Source organism: Protopterus annectens, chromosome 1.part0 (assembly GCF_019279795.1).
Source record: "Protopterus annectens isolate FY-2018-M chromosome 1.part0, PAN1.0, whole genome shotgun sequence".
In the NCBI taxonomy this organism is placed as follows: Eukaryota; Metazoa; Chordata; order Ceratodontiformes; family Protopteridae; genus Protopterus; species Protopterus annectens.
In genome coordinates this window covers 1,748,122,973-1,748,145,283 of record NC_056725.1, presented here as the reverse complement: position 1 = coordinate 1,748,145,283, position 22,311 = coordinate 1,748,122,973, and the positions used below count along the sequence as shown (strand labels likewise).

General features: G+C 43.4%; 1 protein-coding gene across 1 annotated transcript in view; it reads right to left on the bottom strand.

The window, feature by feature from the left end:
• IGF2R (insulin like growth factor 2 receptor) overlaps positions 1-22,311 on the bottom strand; it is a 2,372,344-nt gene that overhangs the window by 1,591,402 nt on the left and 758,631 nt on the right. The window contains exon 13 of the mRNA XM_044074918.1: positions 1,566-1,712. Coding sequence (XP_043930853.1) covers positions 1,566-1,712 — 147 coding nt within the window. The remainder of the gene's footprint in view (positions 1-1,565; positions 1,713-22,311) is intronic.

The following is a 22,311-nucleotide window of genomic DNA, read 5'->3' as shown; positions in this document are numbered from 1 at the left end:
GTGTGTGTCTGTGTGTGTGTGTGTGTGTCTGTGTGTGTGTGTGTGTGTGTGTGTGTGTGTGTGTGTGCGCACTTGTGTGTCTGCGTGCATGTGTGTGTTGGAGGGTGATATCACATCTCTTACTATCCAAAGGTGCGAGTCCATGATCAGAAAAGCATAGCAGTATCTGATAAAAAAAAAAATGCCAGTTATTTGAGGACTGCTAAAAGCACTTTACAGTGGAAAAGCTTTGTGGCAGGCTTGGTGCAGGCTTTAGGCTTAAGTCCTCAATGATATGCTCCCATACCCATGATGCCCATTCCCAGCAAACATCTATCTGAAATCCAAGCTGTGAGGTACAAGCACCTGCTATGGGACAATCTGCTGGATCCATTCTAACAGCCGGTTGCCCACAAGGGCCTCAGTGTTGGTCCAACAGATAAGTCTTTAGTGCCACAAACCATCAATTTGTGATGAATGATTCTTAAGACCACTCCCTGAGATAAGACTGTCTAACCATGGGCGTTAGCTAACCTTCTGGAGGAAAGCTTGCTCATGAACCCTGACATGTACCCCTCTGGGTGTAAGCCAAAGACATGCCTCCCAATCCTTTTGTCTCAACTGAAGCTGAGGACTGGTTCTACCTTATGATCTCAGGGAGGTAAAGTTCACCACTTGCAGGGTTTGGGGAGCAGTAAAACACCAGACTTGCACTTAGAAGGCTCTAGACTTTCCCTCTGAAGGGCTGTCTTTGTAACAGTACTCTGACTTATACATGAGGTAGCACAACAGTCTCTGCTGTCATTTTCTTGGTCACAAAGCAGGTCAGCAACTTCCTCCACTACACTAAGCAGTTGCACTGTACCAGTAATATGGTAGCTTCAAGGTCATACTCATCCTTAAGACAGTACAGGTAATTCAAGTACCAGCCTTCAATAGTAATCTGAAAAGCCACACAGATACTTAGTATGCTGGGTAAGCATGCAAATACAGGATTTTATTTACAAAGCAAGGGACTAAATTGATATGATGAAGTCCAGCTGGTGGAAGAAAGAGCATATCATGAATTAAAGTGGAGTTATTCCAGTGAGTAACCCTGTTTGAGTTTGCTTCCTCACTACCTTAATTGAAGGAGAATTTACATCTAAAGTTTTGGACTGTTTATTACTGTTGCTTAACATTGTAACACTTAAGAGTTTTTATTTTACATTTTCATAAATAACAAGGTAGTGAAGGCCTCTACCTTAACGCTGGGGACAGCTATCTCATCGCACCTCTGCTGTGGTTTTTGTATTTGTTCATCCTATGACTCACTTTTTGTGATACACAGGGTTCCCAGATGTGACACAGATTTACCAAAGCCATTGGTGATCTTTGGTGAACTTTGCTCACAGGAGGTCCCTTTTTACATGCTGCATTAGTAGTGTAGGACCCCATTTTTCTTTAAGAGCAGCTTAGACTGTGCCATGCAAAAAGCACCCTACCTGCAATCATGATGCTTTAAGGCCATTATTCTACGACCCTCACTTTTTAACCTCTGAGTATATGGTTAATTACATCAGTGTCTTAGTAATGAAAACACATACCTGGTCTGCATACCAGTGTAATAACAGACTGGATTTTCTTGCCATTTCCACAGTCATCTCCTCCAGAATAAACAAGCTGAATATTGGCTCCACTTTTCTTTGGAGAAGAAAGAAATCTCCCTAGATTTATTTTTTTATTTACAGCATCTAAAAATGAAGCAATAAAAAAGCATCAACTTAACTTATGAAGGCCCTTCAGGTCTCAGATACATGCATGGAAAAACAACAGTTCTCCAATATACACCTGGTGTATACTCTTTCATGCAGGCTTCCATTAAAATAGACAAATGAATTTAAACAAAAACAATGACGGTATTTTAAAAACGTAGTACAATGTATTGCACTGTTTTCAAAATGGTAGGTACAATACAGAGTTTTGTGGCTTCCGCCTTATGAACAGTGGAGGTTTTGCTGTACACAAGGTAGTAGCCAGTGCTAAATACAAGAGATTCAGCAACACAGAATTGAGCATTAAAAGTTCAAAGTCAGTGCTGAAAATTGTAATGTTAACATGCCATGCTAAAAAATCAAAAAGCGCAAACTTATTTTTTTAACATAATGCATCTAATCTTAACATACTATTGAATTTGTAATGCTGCCCCAGATGTACTTCCACAGTTATACAAATTAAAGCAAGATTGTGCAGTTACTTAAATGTAGGCCAACACAAAAAACATGAAACTCTTGGGCATTTATTGAAACATACAGAAAACAAAAATAAAAAACACATCTAAGTTATATTGCAGTAAATGGTTCACTCATTTCCTGGTCCAACAATGAAGAGTTTGGCAAGAACAGGAAAGGAACCTCCATAAGGAGCAAAATATGGGCAGCGATGTACAGCACAGAAAAAAATAGGGTAGGGGTGACACAAATTTGCAAGAAACAGTAATGGACCATTTAAAGAACGGTTGCACAGTTTACTGTGCTAAGTAAAAGTGATGCGAGCAAATTATGCCTTGCTGACCTCAGTTTTATTACAAAAAAACTTCACCTTAAATACTGTGACCCAAAGCAAGTTACTTAGCCAAACCAAAGGTCTACCTACACTACAAAAATCAGGCACTATAATTACAAAACGTTAAATGCAAAGACTGATTGTCAGGTAACTTTGACAGAGAAAACTAAGTAAAAAAGCTTACAGATGCACAGTAAAGGACTGGGTAAATGTGCTTCTGTTGAAAAATAAGGCCAAGTTTAAAACACACATATGAACCAAGGATATTCCCAAGGACAGACAGAGCTGGAATTAGTGGTATCTGCTGTTGATCAAGGATTACCGTGTTGAGGCAGCAAGTAGCCAGTTGTCCATATATGGAAGCACTCAAATCCTTCACCATCAATGACTCATGGCTACCATGCTCATGCATTTTGTGAACTGCTTCCCATGCAAAGTGTAAAAATATCCTGGAGGCCTTGACTATTTTTAGAAAGAGCTAAGCTTTTTGGAGATCAATACAACACATCCAGTTGTATGCTTGTAGGCAAGGCAAAGCTATCTGTGATGTGACCATCCTGAACTGGGTCTACATTACATAGATGTTTAGATGGATGAGGTCCAGAACTGGCCTGAGGTTCTTGTTTTTCTTCAGACCCAAAAAGAATCTTGAATAGAATATTGACCCTGTCTGATCTGATGACACCTCTTGGATGACTCTTTTTGAAAGTAGAAATAGTCTCTCCTTCAGCTGACTTTTGTTGATGGTGTGATGTATCCCAAGGTGGACATCTTAACTGGTGGGTCCTAGTCATAAGGAATTTGCATAACCTCTGGATATTACCCTTTTTACCAATAAATCCTACATGTTGGCCATCCATGCAGGACAGTAGAGGGGATAAACAATCACTGACAGCCTCCAGAGGTAAGGCTGCCTATCATAGAAAGGTTTGCGACATCCCTGGTTCTATGGACCACTCACCCTCTTAGTCTTTTGCTTCCATTAAAGGAACCACCGCTACCATATTCACCCCTGTTAGAAGGGGAATCAAAGAGCTGATGCCTAGTATTTCTGAAAACTAAACAGATATGGACCCCTTTTGGCTCCTATTTTGTGATCTTTGTGAGACATTCAAATCTAATTTCTACATAAAGCTTTTTCCCATGTTGCTCAGACTTCTGCATTTGCTCATTCGCATAAAGGCCAAAGATGATCCCTCACAAGGGTATTTGTGAAAGATGCTTTAAAGTTAGCCACAAAATCAGAAAAGCAAAAACAGCCATGATGCCTCATAGTAATCCCTGCAACTGCAGCACATGCCACTCCATTACCTGCATTATGCATAAACCTCATGAACAAATTAGTGATATTCAGCATTGTGCCCACAGCAATTTCAAACTGCTTTCATGAATCAGATGTTGGCAGTCTTTTCAGACAAACTAGTGTCTGCTTTGCCAGATCTATCTGGAAATAACTTATGTGGGTGGCATTGTTCAAGACCCTAAGAGTGCACACATGTGAAGCATATGGCCACTTCCCTAACCTGGCCATAGTCCTGGACTCCTTACTGGGTGGATGAACAGTATCTTTGCCCTTTGTAGCAACTGCTCCAATAGTACTATCCACTACAGGACCCTTGGCCGAAAACTGTCTGCCCCTTGGAGGGGGTCTAAGAATTTTATCTGTCTAGTGGGTTACTACAAGTGTTGGGCTCCTGCCATGATCTCCTAACACCCGAATCAATGAGGCGGTCTGCAAGAGGGATCACCCATGACAGAGTGGGCTGAACTGTAGGCCTTAGATAGGAACTCCTCATCTTGAGAGAGTGGATCAGTGGGCAAAGATCCCCTCTGCTGCACTAATTTGAGAATCTTGACAAAAGTGATGTCTTCTGGTGGGGGACAGGGAGGAACCCTCTTGATCCTCCAAGTCGTTATCCAAACTGACAGACTCCAATGGGGAGTCAACGTGCCTCCTTTTGCACATCATTTTTTTTGGAATATCAGGGATGAGGAATCAAAAAGTACAGTTGTGTACCTACCATAAATGTAGATGTTCAAGTGTATTCACTGTTGCAGTCATTACACTTGGGTTATCCTGCTGGCAGGCTACCTGCAGTCGGGCCTGAATTCCAAAGTCCTGGTCCGGCGTCAGTTGCTGTCACCTCTTCCCTGACGTCAGTGCACCAGGGGTATAAAAGATGCAGCTGACGCCATTTTCTTCAGTTTTTCTTGCCCCAGATGTCAGGTGCCCTCAAAAGGGTAGGCTATAAACATTATCATCATAAAAAAGCATGCATATAACCTTCATCTGCAAGCAAACACACCATATAGGTTGTATAGAATAGAGAGGTACAGAAGTCCCAGCAAAGAAAAAGGGAGATAGTGGAAGGGTAACCTGGACTACAACAGTGAATACCCTCGGACATCTACATTTATGTAGGTACACAACTGTACTATGTTCATTGTGTTTCGCTGTTGCACTCATTACACTTGGGTTGAATCCCAAAGCTAAGGTTGGGTGGCTGGGCCTAAATAGAGTTTGGAGTGGCTATGAGGCCCTGCAGAACTGCAGTGGCAAATCCTGCTCTGGATTTAGAGTAGATAGGTAAATGGTAGTGCTTTCTAAAAGTGTGCAGTGAAGTCCATGTTGCAGCCTCCAAAATATCCTTGGTTGGTACTCCTCTGAGCTCTGAGGAAGGCTACTGAAGTGGCTGTTGCTCTGGTAGAATGTGGCCTAATGCCCTTAGGCACTGATCTGCCATGTTGTGAATAGCAGAAACTTATGCAGTGGCCTATCCATTTTGAAATAGTCTGCTCTGAAATGGCTTTTCCTTGGGAACCTGCAGCATATGCCACTAAGAGTTGCTCAGTCTTTCTGAAGGCCTTAGTCTTGTCCAAGTAAAAGCGTAGCTGTCTGTGTATGTCCAAAGTATGCAGAAGTCTCTCCCCCTTATTCTGTGGGTTTGGATAAAAAGTAGGCAAATGTATGGTTTGGTTAAGAGCCACACTGGACACTACCTTAGGCATAAATGTCGGGTTTGTCCTTAGAGAAACCCTGTCCTGATGGAAAATAGTAAAAGGTTCCACAGCCATTAGTGCCTGTAACTCTGAGACTCTTCTTGCTGAAGTTATTGCTAGGAGAAGAGTGGTTTTCCATGACAAGTATTTTATCTCTGCTGTATTGGCTGGCTCAAAAGGAGGCAGTGTGAGTTTTTCCAAGACAAAATTGAGGTCCCATGTAGGTATTGGAGCTCTCCTTGGAGGTCTTATGTTTTTGACCCCTCTGAGAAACTGTCTTAGCAGTGGATGAGAAAAAATAGTTGGGTCCGTATTGTAATGAGCTGAAATGGCAGAGGCATGGATCTTAATTGATGAGAAGGATAGGCCTTTGCCCAGCATCTCAGTTAGGTATTGCAAAATCTGAGGAATATTTGGTTCAAGCGAGTCAATTCCCTGCATTTGGTTCCAAGCACAGAATCTCTTCCATTTGTCTGCATAAGATTTTCTGGTGCTGGGCCTCCTGGCCTTCAAAATAACATCCATAACTGCTTTAGAGAGAGGTGTTCTGAATGATTACATTATCCACCATGCAGCCAGATTTAGGGTTCTGAGTTGACTGTGCAGGATCTGATTGTTCTGTTGGGTCAGTAAATGAGGTGTTAGAGGCAATGTCCAGGCTGGACCTTGAGACAAGCTCTTTAGGATTGGGTACCAGTGCTGGCATGGCCAGTCTGGGGCAATCAGTATCATTTATGGCTTCTCTTGTCTGACCTTCAGGAGTACCTTGGAGAGGAGAGGCAGAGGAGGGAAGGCATATACTGTAAGGGCTTCCCAACTGAATGAAAGGGCGTCCACTTTCTATGCTTGCTTGTGATAAGTTCGAGTGCAGAATCTCTGTAGCTGGCAGTTGTGAGGGGAGGTGAATAGATCTATGTCCGGGCATCCCCATTTGCCTGTTATCATGTTGAAGATTTGTGGATCCAGTTTCCACTAGTGAGGATCCATGAGGTTTCTGCTTAGTTTGTCTGCCAAAGTATTTGTCTTTCCTGGCAGGAATTGTGCTTGCAGATGTACTTGATAAGTCAATGCTGTGTTCCACAAAGTCATGGCATGCCTGCAGAGGGGGTAGGAATGTGTTCCCCTTGCTTGTTTATGTACCACATGACTGTAGTATTGTCCGTCTTTATCAGTAGTTGTCCTGGATGAAGTAAGTCCTTGAAGACTGTCAGGGCATTTTGTACAGCTAGCATCTCTTTTTGATTGCTATGAAGATGCATTTGGTTTGTGGGCCATGTGGCCTGAATACATTTTCCTGCCATGTGCGCCCCCCAGGCATAATCTGATGTATCTGTTGTTAGTGTCTGCCTGGCAGTGGGTAAGGTGAATGGCTGTCCCTTGTTGTGGTGACAGGTCTGTGCCCACCATTGAAATTCCTGTTGCAGGCAGGGAATGAGAGTAATTACTGTTTTCAGGCTGTGGCAATGTTGAGTCCAAACACTTTTTAGATACCACTGTAGTTTCCTCATATGCAGTCTTGCATATGGAATTAGTAGAATGCAGGATGCCATATAGCCCAGAGCCTGCAGAATTTTTCTTTCAGATAACTGGGTCTTTGTTGCCATGTCTTTGAAGTAAGAAGTCAGATGCCTTTGTTTGTCTGGCGTGAGATAAGCCATCTGGGCAGTTGTATTTAAGCTTGCACCCAGGAATATTATCTCTTGAGAGGATACTAGCTTTCATTTATTTTTGTTTACTGTGTACCCTAGGCAAATTAGTAATTTTTTTACAAACGCCAGATGCTGTAGTAGCATATCTTTGTCCTTTGCTTGAATAAGGCAGTCGTCCAAGTAGGGATATATTTGAATTTCTTTTTGTCTGCAAAATGCAATTACTGGTGCCAGGCACTTTGTGAAGACCCTGGGCGCAGTAGATATGCCAAAGGGCAGCGCAGAGAATTGGTAGTGCATGGAGCCAGCTATGAATGTGAGGTATCTTCTGCAAGATTGTCTGATTGGGATATGCAGGTATGGCTCTTTGAGGTCCAAAGTTACAAGCCAAGCCTTCTTGTCCAGCATGGGCAGAAGCTGCTGTAGAGTTAACATTTTGAATTTTGGGACGTCCAGAAAAGTATTTAGAATAGACAGGTCCAGAATTGGTCTCCAGGCTTTGTCCTTTCTTGGTACTAAGAAAAGTCTTGAGTAAAATCCTTGTCCCTGCTCTTGTTGTGGCACTGGCTGAATAGCCCCCATGTCCATGAGAGATGAAATTTGTTTTTGTGCCTCTTGCCATTGATTGCATGGCAGGTCTGGCATACCTTTTGCCTTTGGAAGGGTGTGAAAGTGGAACCTGTAGCCCTGAGAGACTATATTTAAGACCCATTTGTCCTGGGTGATCTTGTGCCAGTTTTGTGAAAAAAGTGCTAGCTTTCCCCCTAAGGGTGCTGCCAAAAAATAACTGCTTGGCATTGGCAAAGGGAAGTCATTGGGACTGTTTTCTATAAGGCTGTGATTTGTCTTCTCCGCTTTTGGAGGTAGAAGCACCCCATTGTTTGGGTCTGTATGAGCCCTGGGGCTGTTGCCTGCCTCTAGGGTGTCTGAATCTGTCTCTTTGTGGTCTGTCTGACACTGGAAAGGACCAATTCTTAGACGGCCAGTTCCTGCTAAATCTGGGTGGCTGTACCTGTAAGAAATCCTTTACTGTCTGCATAGATTTTGCCTTATCCTCCATTTTCTTTAACACCTCCTCTGCCTTAACACCAAACAAAGTATCATGCTGTAATGGAGCATCCAATAATTTTGCTTTAACATGATCAGGCAGATTCTGTTCCTTTAAACAAGCATGCCTTCTAATAACAGAACCTGTAACAGCGGCCCTGCACGAGGCCTCCAGTGAATCATAGCCACATTGCAAAGTATGTTTTCCCACTTGTTCAGCTACATGCAATACATCCTGCAAATCTTTGTTCTCAGAACATTCAGAATTTGTCAACATTTTTTGTTTTAACAAAGACATTAATATTGCTGATATTTGAGCATATGAAACTGACAATTTAAAGCCCTTACAGCCAAGGTAGCAGAAGTGTAAACTTTTTTCCCCCATCTGTCTAAAGCCCTAGAATCTCTATCTGAGGGAACAGGGTTTTTGGCAGAAGCAGCATTGACCCCTTTGGGACCTTGTGAGATAGTTGCTGGCTCAGCAGCAGGGTTTTTGTAAAGAAATTTATGGGAGTCTGGGACCCTGTAGTATCTGTCCGGTTTAACAGGGGCAGGAGGTAGAGAGTCTGGAGACAGGCCAGACTCTGAAAAAAACATCATCTACTATATCTAGAACAGAGGGAATTGCAAGAGGTCTGTGCTGAGGAAGTAAAAGAAAGTCCCTAAGTCTTTTCTTAGAAACGGAATACTCCTGGCTCTCCCAATGGAAATGCTCCCTCATGGTATGCAGGGTTTCCCCAAAAGAATAGTCCTCAGGAGGAGAAGCTGAAGGAATAGAATCTTCAGCATCAGAATCCTCAAAGGGAGGAACAGAATATCCCTGATCAGAAGAGGAATCAAAGGAAATGGAAACCTGATCAGAGGAATCATATTCAGTGTCTTGCCTAGGCCTCTTATCAGGAGGGGGATGGTAACCCCTGATCAAAGTAATTAGGTCTTTGGCCATTTTGAGCATCTGTTTCTTAGGCATAGAAGTCTGTCCTGGAGAATGCTGTACTGGTTTCCTTGTCTTTAAAACTGTTTTAGACTTTGTCTTGGATGCTGAAGTAGGCTTTATATAAAGTTGTGTAGGTCTGAAGACACCCTCAGAAGCAGATGCCTGCTCAGCAGCTCCGGACCCATCTGAGGGATTAATTTCTGAAGGGCCAATACCTTGAGTATCCAGAGGCCTAGCTGTCTCCACGTGGGAGTCAGAGGCGGCCTGTCGCTCTGAGGTAGCGGGAGTCAGGGGCTGCGAAAGCGCCTCACTGAGCACCGGCGAACTGGCGACTGGCCTAGAAGAGGCTTCGTCATTGGTTTTGGACCTCGGATGCTTGTCCTTGTCTTTATCCTTGCGTTTTTTATGAATTCCGGTTGTCAGTTGTTCCGACAGCATTATGTAGTTAAACCTTCTACCAAAATAATGAAAAGCAAAATCGTACCGACACTTAATAGTGCGTTGGGTAAATCTAGCACAAAACCGACAACTAGCAACGTCATGGTCAGGGCCTAGGCAAGGAATACAGTAAGAGTGGAAATCCTTATGAGGTATTTCCTTCCCACAAGAAATACAATTGCTAACTTTTTCTGACATCGGTCTGGCACAAGAAAAAAGTTTCCCCAATGGGGTACTTGGCTTTATTGAAGACTTCGGATCTTTAGATTTCGAAAATCTCAGAAGTCGGCTGACCGGCACTTGCAAACTGCTTTTGCTTCAGGCACCGTGCGGCAAGAAAGACTGAAGAAAATGGCATCGGCTGCATCTTTTATACCCCTGGCGCACTGACGTCAGGGAAGAGGCGACAGCGACCGACACCGGACCAGGACTTTGGAATTCAGACTGACTGCGGGTAGCCTGCCAGCAGGATAACCCAAGTGTAATGACTGCAACAGTGAAACACGATGAACATCTACTCAGAGGACTCAAACTGCATTTAAGCAGTAGTATTAAAGCCAGTCCTTCAGCTCTGACCCATGGATGCATGGCAGAGCTGAGACAAAGAAAAAATGGGAGACACAGGATGCAACTAACACTAAGGAATTTTGTGCATCCGTTCTCGCTGGAGAAGGTACAATTCTCAACATAACATGAAAGCCACATCAACTTCACCAGGATCTCAGGAGGCTGCCTTAAAAGCTGAATCCATCCTTCCTAAAGAAGAGGTAGATGACAAAGAGAATGGCATGCACAAAACTGACAGAGCGGAAGGCCTCGAAGAAGGGATCGGTGCAAAGGTCTCAAAGACCAATGTCTCTGACACCATTCTTCATAGCCATGCAAGAAAGCTTCCAAAGACAGCAATGAAGTCACAGCACTGTGATGATGGTCCTGAAATCAACTTGGCTCCCAGGGTTTCACAGTTGAGTGTGTCAGATCGAAACTCTCTGGATCTAAGCTGGGAGCACCAGTCAGTCCTGAGGGAACACTCTTCAGAGGGAGTGTCAGCTCCTAGCCTATCAGTACAGAAAAATGGACTGTGGAAGGAGCTAAGATGGGACATGTAGGTCCAGTACTGCCCACTCTTGGGTTAGAGGGGGATGGAAAGACAGTCCCATCTTTCAAAAGTCTTCAGAAATGGCCACATCTTGGAAAAGAAATCAGGTTCTGAGGTATTACTTTTGCACGACCTGAACACTCTGAAAGAAAGTGATGGAAGCTGGAAAGGGGGATATGAGACATCTCTCTTAAGCTCCATCTGAAGTTCTGCTTAATCTCTTTGATGATTTGTTAGGAATGACAACTGACTCTGACATACTGTTGATGGAGCCAATGCCAAACAATGTGTCTGCATCAAAGCTGAATCAGACTCATTTCAAGGCACTTTTGGAGATAAAGCTGGGTCTGGATCTTTGGCACTTTTCATACAATCCTTCTCTCTCTGTCTTTATGCTTTTCCTTGTCTGAAGCCATCCTGGGCTTTTCAACCTCAGAGTCAAGAGGAAGTAGCCCTTTAATGATCAATTTGTTCTTTCTATCGGAAAGGACCAGAGGCCCAAAGAGTTTACAGATGCAGCATTCTGCAGTTAGACTGCCCAAGCATATTTAAACAGAATTGATGGGTGTCTTTTTTCTGGGGGGGGGGGGGGGATTATGTGGCCACACTTCTGGCACTTATTCTCATCCTTGTCTGTTGTCTAGAAAATTTAGAACCCACCCAGGTGCCAACAATAAAAAAAGGTTGAAGTACAACTTGTAAAAGATAAAGTACTTAATCCCTCTTCTAATATTTTTTAAATTCAAATGGAAAATGCCAAGAAAGAACCAATTACCTAACAATAACAGTCAACACTTGGATGATGGCAGTCCAAGGCCAAATGGAGTCAAGGAAGAAAAAGTATGAAAAAAAGAACAATTTCCTCTAACAGAAGTAAACAATGGGGTAATATCAACGAGTAATACAGAAAGAATGTTAAAGAGAAGCATTTAATTTGCTACAGTGAAAATCGAAGTCCAAACACTATGGAAACACATGTGATCGGAGACAGCTTCACACAAAGGTGTATTATGAGAACACAATACAATTAAAGGGACTTGCGGCTAAAGCAATAGTTTTGCTGGTTTGGATCTGATAAGTGGCTTGAGGACCCATTAGTCAGTTCAGATCAAACACCACTAAAATGTTTTATCATATACCTTGGTGCCTTCCAGTTTGGAAAGGCATTGGTGTTTTGTAACAATACACACAAGGGATATTTGAGTGGTGCAAAAAGTACTTTAATAGAAAATAATTCAGTTGAAATGGAATAGTCGATAGACTTTGATGACAGATTGTGATTACTTGACAAGTAAAGTAAAATAAAAGGTAAAGGACTATAAAATGAATATAAACAAAAAGGGTAAGGTGCCTTGAAAGTCAAGAACAGCAGACGGCATTGCAAAATAAATAAATAAATAAATAAATATATATATATATATATATATATTTTTTTTTTTAAGCTGATCTAAACACTACAGAAGGAAGCAGAAAGGGTGAGATGGGAGAATGAATGTTTATTAGTCAAAAAATATGAGTTTCTGAAACTTCCAAGATGGCTGCTGTCTGAACAGCAGGCTGGTTAGAGTCCCTCAGTGTGAAAAAGAAAACAGAAGCAAAGGAGCCAATGTAAGTTGACAGTTTGAATAAAATTAAGTTACTGGTTAGTTACTACATGGAATGTAGTTCAGCAAAGAAGACATTTGGAGAAAATAAGATAAAATCAGTTAGACAATGAGAAGAAAAATCTCAGGTGCGGAGGAGTCTTGCAGCTCTTCAGCAAAAATTAGTTCAGGTTTCAGCTTTGGTGCAGAAGATGGCTTCCAGTAACTTAGATGAAAAATAAATCAAATGCATTCAAAAATATATAAACTATGTAGGAAACTGGAGAAATATATATATATATATATATATATATATATATACATATATAAAAAGACTGGAAAGAATAGAATACATTTTAAGTAGCTATTCAGATAAGCTAATAAAAAATCAATGGCTGATATGAAAACTGGCTGAGTATGATGCTTCTCAAGAAGAATAGTTTCAAAAAATAGCAGAATTAGTAAGAAAACCTAGTATGCGGAGAAACCCGAAGACTTTCTGCTATACCAGGGAAATTGTAAGGAATAGAGTACATTAACTTTATGAATGTACAAATTAGCTAATGGACTGTTATTCCACAGCAGGATTTATTAACTGAAAGGGCACATAATGTGCATACTCCAAATCCTGCCATGAGAAAGACCTCAAACCAACAGAAACAGCTGCTCCTGACACAAACTTTGGGAAAAGGAAATAGTATCAACAACCGGGGACAACAGACTACTTGCAATAATGATTATTCACTGTACATCAGACAAAAGAGGAGTTTATCTATGCAATCAGGAGATGCTGAGAGGCAGAAGTGAGACCCAAGCTGCTATATCTAGCTGTTTTTAGAATAATTTTCTTTCATCGAAAACCAAAGACACTTTTGGATGCAGAACAAGCTAAGAAGGAAATAAAGTTGACCTGTCAAGAGAGTCAGCCAAGCTAAAAGCAACTCTCTCTCATTCTTCTGAAAATAGCATGAATAGATGAATGAGTGATGGATAAATCTCAAGAGCTGACAAGAACATTCAAGAGTACTTTGAACTTGAACCACAGATCAGTGTGTTGGATAGTCATAATGATTAGGAAAAAGACCAGCAACAATGTGAAAAAATAATTGTAACGTGGAATTTCCATAAGATGCCACTTGGTCATGAGAACTGTGCTTCAACATGAACTGGCTAAAAAGATTGAAAAACTGGACTGTGTAAAATTGGTGGAAACACCCTAAAGCACACTTCCTACGTTATCATTAATGATTAAAGTATAATGAAGATGTAACTAAGTAAAAAAGTTTTTTTTAAGTAATGCATGTATAATAAATTTACTGAAGTAAACTGCATGTTACACTATAAAGTAATTCTGTACAGTATGCAGATGTATTTTAACTGTTAGGTTTGGAAGTCTCATCAGTGATGGCTGTTTATGGTAGAAATGTTAAAGGAAATTTTTTTGACTGTAACTTACTGGGGAGTTATACTGTAACAAGATAAAGGCTGATATAAACAGTATAATGCTGTGATCTTGGGTTGCCAGGGGAAGATGCAGAAGTGTAGTGATCATATCAGTTTACTTAAATTATGTTTAGTTCCCCTGGTGTTAAAAAAAATCGAGGTGCAGATTAATGGTCTTTGTGCTGTAAACAAAGGGAAATGTTTTCTCTCTTTTTCTGAGCAAACAGACTAGACAATGGAAAGCTTGTCAAATTAGTTTACAGCATACAAAAAAACTTATTTCATACATTTGTACAAAAAGTCCAGGGACAGTCTGTCCACAGGTGCAGGTAATTAATCAAGAAATGATTCAACCACAAACTCTTGGGGACCTTGTATGAGAAACATTGCAATTACTACATAAAGGGGAGCTGGTAAGCAGGTCAGAGAAAACAAAAAGTCTGATACACTGAAGGGGAACACTTTTGCAAACAGATGCATTCCTAGCAGCATTCGGGACTTCAGTATAAAACACAGCACTCCACAATCTAGTATATTCATTTAAGGGTAGCCAATGCACTTTTTCTTAAGGCTAAAACTTCAAGCTGGTTTGCACATCAGGGATATAAACAGAGACAGGACAAGGCTGGACTGGAAGGAACACAGACTCTAACATGTGTTATGAGTATATCTAACTTCAGAACAGGTAAAGCCTATGGGTGAGACTGTCTATTTGGCCAACTGCCCCTACATGGAGGGGTAACTTCCATACCTCTCTCAACTGTACAGATTTTCACAGAATGTCCAGATTTTTGTCTCATATTTTTTGGTCCGTTTTTCAAAAAATTGTGGTTTTCTGGCAAATTAGCAGCAAATCATCAAATATTAAATTTAAGTAATGACAGACATTTGATTTTCAGACTTCATACCATTCAGAAAATCAATACGAATGTAAAACCTGTCATTCTATTAACTTTTTAAGTTTGTAAGAACAATATTTAAAAATTGTCTCTATTTTTAGGCCTTTGTCCCACTTTTATTCATGGGTATGTCCAGATTTCTTGCTTTAAGAGGTTGAGAGGTATGGTAACTTCCAATTTTGGGATGTGTACATAGGTTTGTGTGTTTGCTGTGAGTTACAATGGGTTGGAGTTAAAAATGAAAATACACACATAGTTTTCTTCTATTTTACTTCTTGAGTGGTTTTATTAAAGCAAAAAGTCTGGAAAACATGACATAGGTTCAAACAGAGATGACAGACCGCAGATGCATACAAGATCAGCCTACTAAATATTAATGTGTATGTATGTCACAAGTTGGAAACATATTTAAAAAATGTCATGAGTAATATAAAAGTAATAACTTTTTATCAGAATGAAAGTTATACCACTGACTATAAATGGCATTGTAAGTACTGATAAAAGCAGAGTAGTGAGTATTGAATTATATTAAGGAGTGGAAGGTGTAAACAACAATGTTACAGGAGACACAGAAATAGAAATGAGCATGTGAATTTGGCAAAGAAAGGATTTCAGAATGGATATGCAGCACAGTATCAAGGACAAAGGAAATGGGAGAGCAATAATACTAAACATAAAAGGGACTCCAATAGTGATAGAAGAGAGAAAAAAAAGACAATGGTAGACTTATGGCAATAAGGTGTTTCTGGCAGGGAAGGAGGAGCACCCTGGGAAGTATTTACATTCAAAATAAAAACTACTACTTATGAGCTTGAGATAATTGAAAGGGACGTAATCAGCTTTCAGCATGGAATATTATTCATAGGTGAGGACTGGAGCTCGATCTGCAAAACTGAACATTAATCAGGGTAATCTAAGAGGGAAAATAAAGATGGTAGGCTTTCAAAATATTTGGAACAGAAAATGAACTTACTACTAAGAAGCCAGACAGAATTTACATATTACTGCAGTGGTGGTGCTGCGGTAGCGTTGTCGCCTCACAGTTAGATGTTGCCCATTCGATTCTCAATTAGAGAGTCTTCTGTGTGGCGACATGCGTGAACGGGCGTTCCTTCGTTGAAAGTTGTGCGTTAGGCCCGGCAAGCCAGCATGTAAAACTCTACTGCCAATCCTTAGTGGACCGGAGTTCCGCTGTGGCGACCCCTAACCCTGAAAAGCCGAAAGACACAAACAAACATTCCCCAAGGTGTAAAAACTGAGTTAGACTGGACAAAAAGCTTTGAAACACATGCATTAACTGTATCCAATAACTATTTCAGAGCATGCCCCAATAAAGACTATGATAAAATTGCAGGGTAATCAAGTAAGAGCGCGTCACTCATACTATCCTACTTATCTGTTAAAAAATACAGGAATTTAAGAAATGGGTAGTAGAAATTATTCATATGTTTTTTGGAAAAAAGAAGTTATGCACTCACCATAACGTTACATCTGAGTAGGTAACTTCATTTGTCAGCAACCTGTGGGTATCCGAACCGACCTCGGATCCGAGCCGGCAGCTTTCCAAGCTAAAGATCCGAGCTCTCAGCTCTTCCCCCTTACCCATAATACCTGCTACCTCCCTCCAGTCCTCAGATCGAGTTTGCCATATTATCTACTAACAACAGTCAAACATACTCGAAAGAGAAACGCTAACCTGATGTGCGACAGAAGGAAAAAAACATTCCGTCATGAATATGACCACAAAACAGGCTAGGGGGAAGGGGGGGGGGTTGGTTGCTGACAAATGAAGTTACCTACTCAGATGGAACGTTATGGTAAGTAATAACTTCTTTATCTGAAGTAGTTAACTTCATTTGATCAGCAACCTGTGGGACAGAGTCCCCAGCTACCAAAAACCTGGGAGGTCCTCAAGGAAGGATATTCCGGAGCACTGCAGAGCCAAAGGCTGTCCTACCTCTGGATATCAGATTCAGCTTGTAATGAGAAATGAAGGTATGAGAAGAGGCCCAAGTAGCCGCTGAGCAGAAGTCATCTAAGGGAACCCTTGACCAAAATGCTGCAGAAGTAGCCATAGAACGGGTAGAGTGAGCATGAACCCTCAAGGGTTCTGGCCGACCGGAAGCTGTATACGCGTGTAAGATGCAGTGGGATATCCATCTAGCTAAGGTAACTTTCGCAATAGGTTTGCCTAAGGACGGCTTAGCGAAGGACACAAAAAGCTGCTCCGATTTGCGAAAAGCAGCTGTCCTGTGCAAATAAAATCGCAATTGTCTATGCACATCCAACAAGTGCAGTCTGTATTCCCCTTTGTTCTGAAAGTTGGGGAAGAAAACAGGCAAATTGATGGTTTGATTGAGACTGGTCTCAGAGTCTACCTTAGGCAACAATGAAGGATTAGTCTTGAGAGAAACTCTGTCCTTATGGAAGACCAGGTATGGGGGTTTTGTAAAAAGGGCTTGAAGCTCAGATACTCTTCTAGCTGATGTAATTGCAACCAAAAAGGCAGTTTTCCAAGATAAGAATTTTAAATCGATGGAAGCAGCAGATTCAAAGGGCGGACCAGTTAGTGCCTGAAGAACTAAGGTTAAGTCCCATGGGGGATCCACATTCTTGACCGGAGGTCTTAACAGGAAGGTGCCTTTCAAAAAAGGTCTTGCATATCTTAGCGGAAGCTAAGGTACCAAAGTTGTTCCCGATGTGGAAATGAGAAATCGCAACCATCTGAACCTTAACAGTAGAATCACTGGCCCCTTGGTGAAAAATTTGGGACAGAAATTCAAGAACTGCTGGGACGGGAGCTGTAAAAGGGTCCAAATTCCTATGTTTGGCCCAGATGGAAAAATGCTTCCATTTACTCTTGTAGATCTTCCTGGTATAAGGTTTATGCACAGCTACCAGAATAGATTTTACAGAAGATGAGATACCGGGAGTCCTAGCCATTAGTTGAACTGGATCAACCAAGCTGTGAGCTTGAGGTCGTCCAGGTTCAGAGTTTGCAATCCCGAAGGATGAGAGATCAGATCCAGAATGGGATCTAAGACCCAAGGAGGAGCTATGATGTGAGACCGCAGGTACGGGAACCAGATCTGGCAAGGCCAGAATGGGGATATGAGGATTATTTTGCTCCCCAACCAATGAGCTTTCTGCAGACATTTCATCATTAGCAGAAGAGGAGGATATGCATAAAGAAGTGGTGGCCAAGCATGAACCTGAGCGTCTCTGGGACTCTCTACCAGTGGGGGAATTAGAGCGAAAAACTCACTGCATTTTGCGTTTGAAGGAGACTCGAAGAGATCGCAGCAAGGCTGACCCCATCTGAGGAAGATCTGTTTCGCTACTAAGGGGTTTAGAGACCACTCGTATGGTGAGAGGATAGAATGACTCAGCTTGTCCGCTAGGATGTTGGACCGACCCGGAATGTGCATTGCTATCAGAAAGTGGTTGGTGGTAATCGCCCATTCCCAAACTCTCACAGCCTCCCAACAAAGAGGGTAAGACCTGGTTCCTCCTTGTTTGTTGATGTACCAGACTACCACCATGTTGTCTGTCTGAATTGCAATAGTCCCCAGAGGAAGAAGGTCCTGAAGGGCTTGCAACGCTAAAAGCACTGCCCTCATCTCCAGAACACTGATATACAGAACGGTCTCTACAGGGGTCCACGTGCCTTGGACGGTTCTGCCCATGCAATGCCTCCCCCCACCCAAGGCGAGAAGCGTCCGTAGTCAGCGTGGTTTGGGATTGAGGCATTACGAACGGTCTCCCTTCTCGGAGCTCTCAGGAATGGAGCCACCAAAGAAGGGAGTTTCTGCAAACCCTGCTTAGGGGAATCGGTGAATCCAATGGGTGAAGGAGGAGGGACCACTGGACCTGAAGGGTCCATTGAAGGACTCTCACGTGTAACCGACCAAGAGGTGAAAGGCTGATGGCCGCTGCCATGGATCCTAGGGCTCTCAGGACTAATTCGGCGAATGGGGCTGGGGACTGTAGCAGCGCTATTACATGGAGTGACAAGGTGCATAACCTGTCCTTTGTCAGAAAGGCCCTGGATTGAAGCGTGTTTATCCTGGCCCCTGTGAAATCCAGAACTTGAACAGGATGACGAGACGACTTCTTGAAATTTATGGCAATGCCTAGATGATGGACCAAGAATAAAGAATAATTCCTGGCAGAACAGAGTAGATGCCTGGTGGGGGCAGTGAGGAGCCAGTCGTCTAGGTACGGGAAGACCTGAATTCCCTGAAGTCTCAGGTGGGCTGCCACAACTGCCATGACCTTGGTGAACACCCTGGGGGCTGTGGTGAGGAAGAATGGAAGAACCCTGAACTGATAATGACTGGCCCCTAGCTGAAAGCGGAGAAACCTTCTGGATTGTCTGTCCATGAGAATGTGGTAGTACGCATCCTTGAGGTCTATGGAGCACATCCAGTCATTCTCCTGCAGGAGGGGGAGAATAGATTGTAGAGTGACCATCCGGAATTTCTCTTTGGCAATGAACAGGTTCAAAGTAGACAGGTCGAGAATTGGCCTCAAGTCCCCCATCTTTTTTGGCACCAAAAAGAACCTGGAGTAATTAACCAACCAGGACTGCTCTGGGGGGACGTGCTGGATGGCCCTTTTTTCTAGTAACTTCCGTATTTCTAAAGCTGCAGCCTCCCTCTGATTGGATGGAACATCAGGGAGGCACTTTGTTAGCGGGGGAAGATTCAGGAAGGGGATAGAGTAGCCTCTGGATATTATTCGGAGCATCCAGCAATCTGTAGTAATGGACTCCCAACTTGCTAGATGCTCTGAAAAACACCCCCCGACTGCCTCCAGAGAGGGACAGTCGGGCAACCCCTCAGGGCTGCTGCGCGGGTCGGTCGGAGAAGGGTTCTCTCGACTCGAAATTCTTCGGCCCCCTCTGCCTTTGGGCCGGCGTCCACCTTGTCCTCCTCTGCTTCTGAAGGATGAAAGGTCCGAAGCGGGACGGGACTGCTGAGACTTCTGGAACCACATCTTCTTTTGTCCTCTCTGGTTCCTTGAGAAGGACTTTTGAGGAGCGGAGAAGCGGATTCCAATGGCAGACAGCGTCTTCCCGTCTTTTTCACTCTGGAGTAGCGTGTCGCGGATGGTTTTGTCAAATAGCGTAGAACCGTCAAAGGGAGCGTTCGTGAAGGATGCCTTTAAGGGTTCTGCAAAGTCGCAAAGATGGAGCCAGGCGTGGCGCTGCAAGGTGACCCCTGCTCCGCTGGCCCTAGCCGCCCCCCCCCTTCATGGCATGGGAGAGAAGCCGCAGAGAAGTGTTTGATATTGACTTTAGAGTGGCCATGTGAGCCGAGAAGGTCCGTTTGTCCTCAGCCGCCATGGACTCCGGGGGAGACCCAGCGTATTTCTTTATCAGATCCCGCTGAAGCCTAATTATGTGTGCCAGATAATTCAGCGCCTTTATAGAAAAGGTGGCTGAAGCAAACATCCGCTTTCCAATCCGGTCCTTCGTCCGAGATTCCTTATCAGGAGGATGGACTGAGGACCTTTCTTGTGCCAGTTCCTTCTTGGTGGCAGACACCACCACCATGGCATCTACCGGGGAAAGTACAGTTTTGTACCTACCATAAATGTAGATGTTCGAGTGTATACACAGCTGCAGTCATTACACTTGGGTTATCCTGCCATCAGGCGGTTCCCCGGTTGGCCTGAGTTCCAAAGTCTTGGTCCGGCATTGGTTGCTGTCGCCTCCTCCCTGACGTCAGTGCACCAGAGGTATACAAGATGCAGCAGACACCATTTTCTTCAGTTTTTCTTGCCCCAGATGTTAGGTGCCTCTAAATAGGTAGGCAGTTCCAATTGCTAATAAAACATACATAAGAAAAGCAAAAAACAACTTACAGCTACCAGCAAATACTCCCTATAGGTAGTAAGGGTAGAAGACATAGGTACGTACCAGCCAGTAAGAGGGGAAGGAGGGAGGGTAACCTGGACTGCAGCAGTGTCTACACTTGAACATCTACATTTATGGTAGGTACAAAACTGTACTATGTTCATCGTGTTACACTGCTGCAGTCATTACACTTGGGTAGAATCACAAAGCTGAGCTAGGGTGGCTGGTTCAATAAGGCATTAGGGGTGGCTATAAGGCCCTGCAGCACTGCAGTGGCAAAGCCAGCTCTGGATTTAGAGTATATAGGCAGATGGTAATGCTTGGTGAATGTATGTACAGAAGTCCAAGCTGCTGCTTCCAAAATATCCTTGGTAGGTACTCCCCTGAGGTAGGCAGTTGAAGTGGCTGTTACCCTGGTGGAGTGAGATCTAATGCTGCTAGGTACAGGTTTTCCATGATATGTTTAGCAGAAACGTATACAATGTCCTATCCATTTTGAGATAGTCTGTTTTGAAATTGCTTTTCCCTGTGCTCCTGCAGCATATGCTATCAATAATTGCTCAGATTTTCTGAAAGCTTTGGTTTTGTCCAAGTAGAAGCATAACTGCCTGTGAATGTCTCTCCCCTTTATTCTGTGGTTTAGGATAAAAAGTTGGCAGGTGAATAGTTTGGTTTAGAGCCACACTGGATACCACCTTTGGCATAAACGTAGGGTTAGTTCTTAAAGACACCCTGTCCTGGTGGAAAATGAGGAAAGGTTCCACTGCCATTAGTGCCTGCAATTCTGAAACTCTTCGTGCTGATGTTATTGCCAGGAGCAGAGCAGTTTTCCAAGAGATGTATTTTAATTCTGCTGTGTTAGCTGGCTCAAAAGGAGGTAAAGTTAGTTTTTCCAAAACAAAGTTGAGGTCCCAAGTTAGAGTAGGTGCTCTACGGGGCGGTCTTATGTTTTTAGCCCCTCTGAGGTACTGTTTTAACAGAGGATTAGAGAAAATTGGTGCATCCGTGCTGTAATGAGCAGAGATGGCAGAGGCGTGGATCTTGATGGATGAGAAGGAGAGGTCTCCTAGGGATTGGCTCCACAGTGTCCAGCTCCTTCCAAGCCCTGGTAGTAATCAAGTCTACCAAGGGGTCAGCCGGGGGGGACACCCAAGAGGTAGATGGGCCTGCGTCGAACACCTCCAGAAACACACTCATCCGAGGAAGGTTTCTGGGCTGACCACCCCCCTCTTATGCGCATCTCCATAATGTCTCCAAATGAGACATCCTCTGGCGGTGACCTGGGGGAATCTTCCCCTTCCTCTAAGTCCGTGTCCTCCATGAGGGACTCAGGGGGAGTCCAAGTGCCTCCTCTTAAACTTTTGTTTGTGAGGGACCTCCTCGGCGGGGTTGTCCGAGGAGGGCTCACCAACGGGGTCCTGTTCCTCTATGGGAACCAACTGGGGCGCAGATGCAGGCTGTCCCTGGGGCCGGACAATGGAAGACAGGCCTATATGTGAGGGAGTAAAGGGAGGATCCATAGTACGGACCAGGGACTTCGAACTCCTCAACAGCACCCTCTCCACCACATCGAAGGCTGAAGGTGAACCACTCTCCCCTGGCTCCGAGAGTAGTCCCCTCGGCTCCGAAGTAAGGATGGATGTCTGAGCCGACGCAATCGGACTCAAAAGGGAAGTGTCCTCCGACAGCAACGGAGCCGAAGACACACTCACCCCTGCGGATCCAAAGCTCGGCTCTCGGCCCAAAGAGCTCGGATCTGAAAGGTGACCTGATAAACTCGAGGGTAAGGCTGGTGTCAAAGTAGCAACTACTATCGGCGCCGACTCCCCGGCT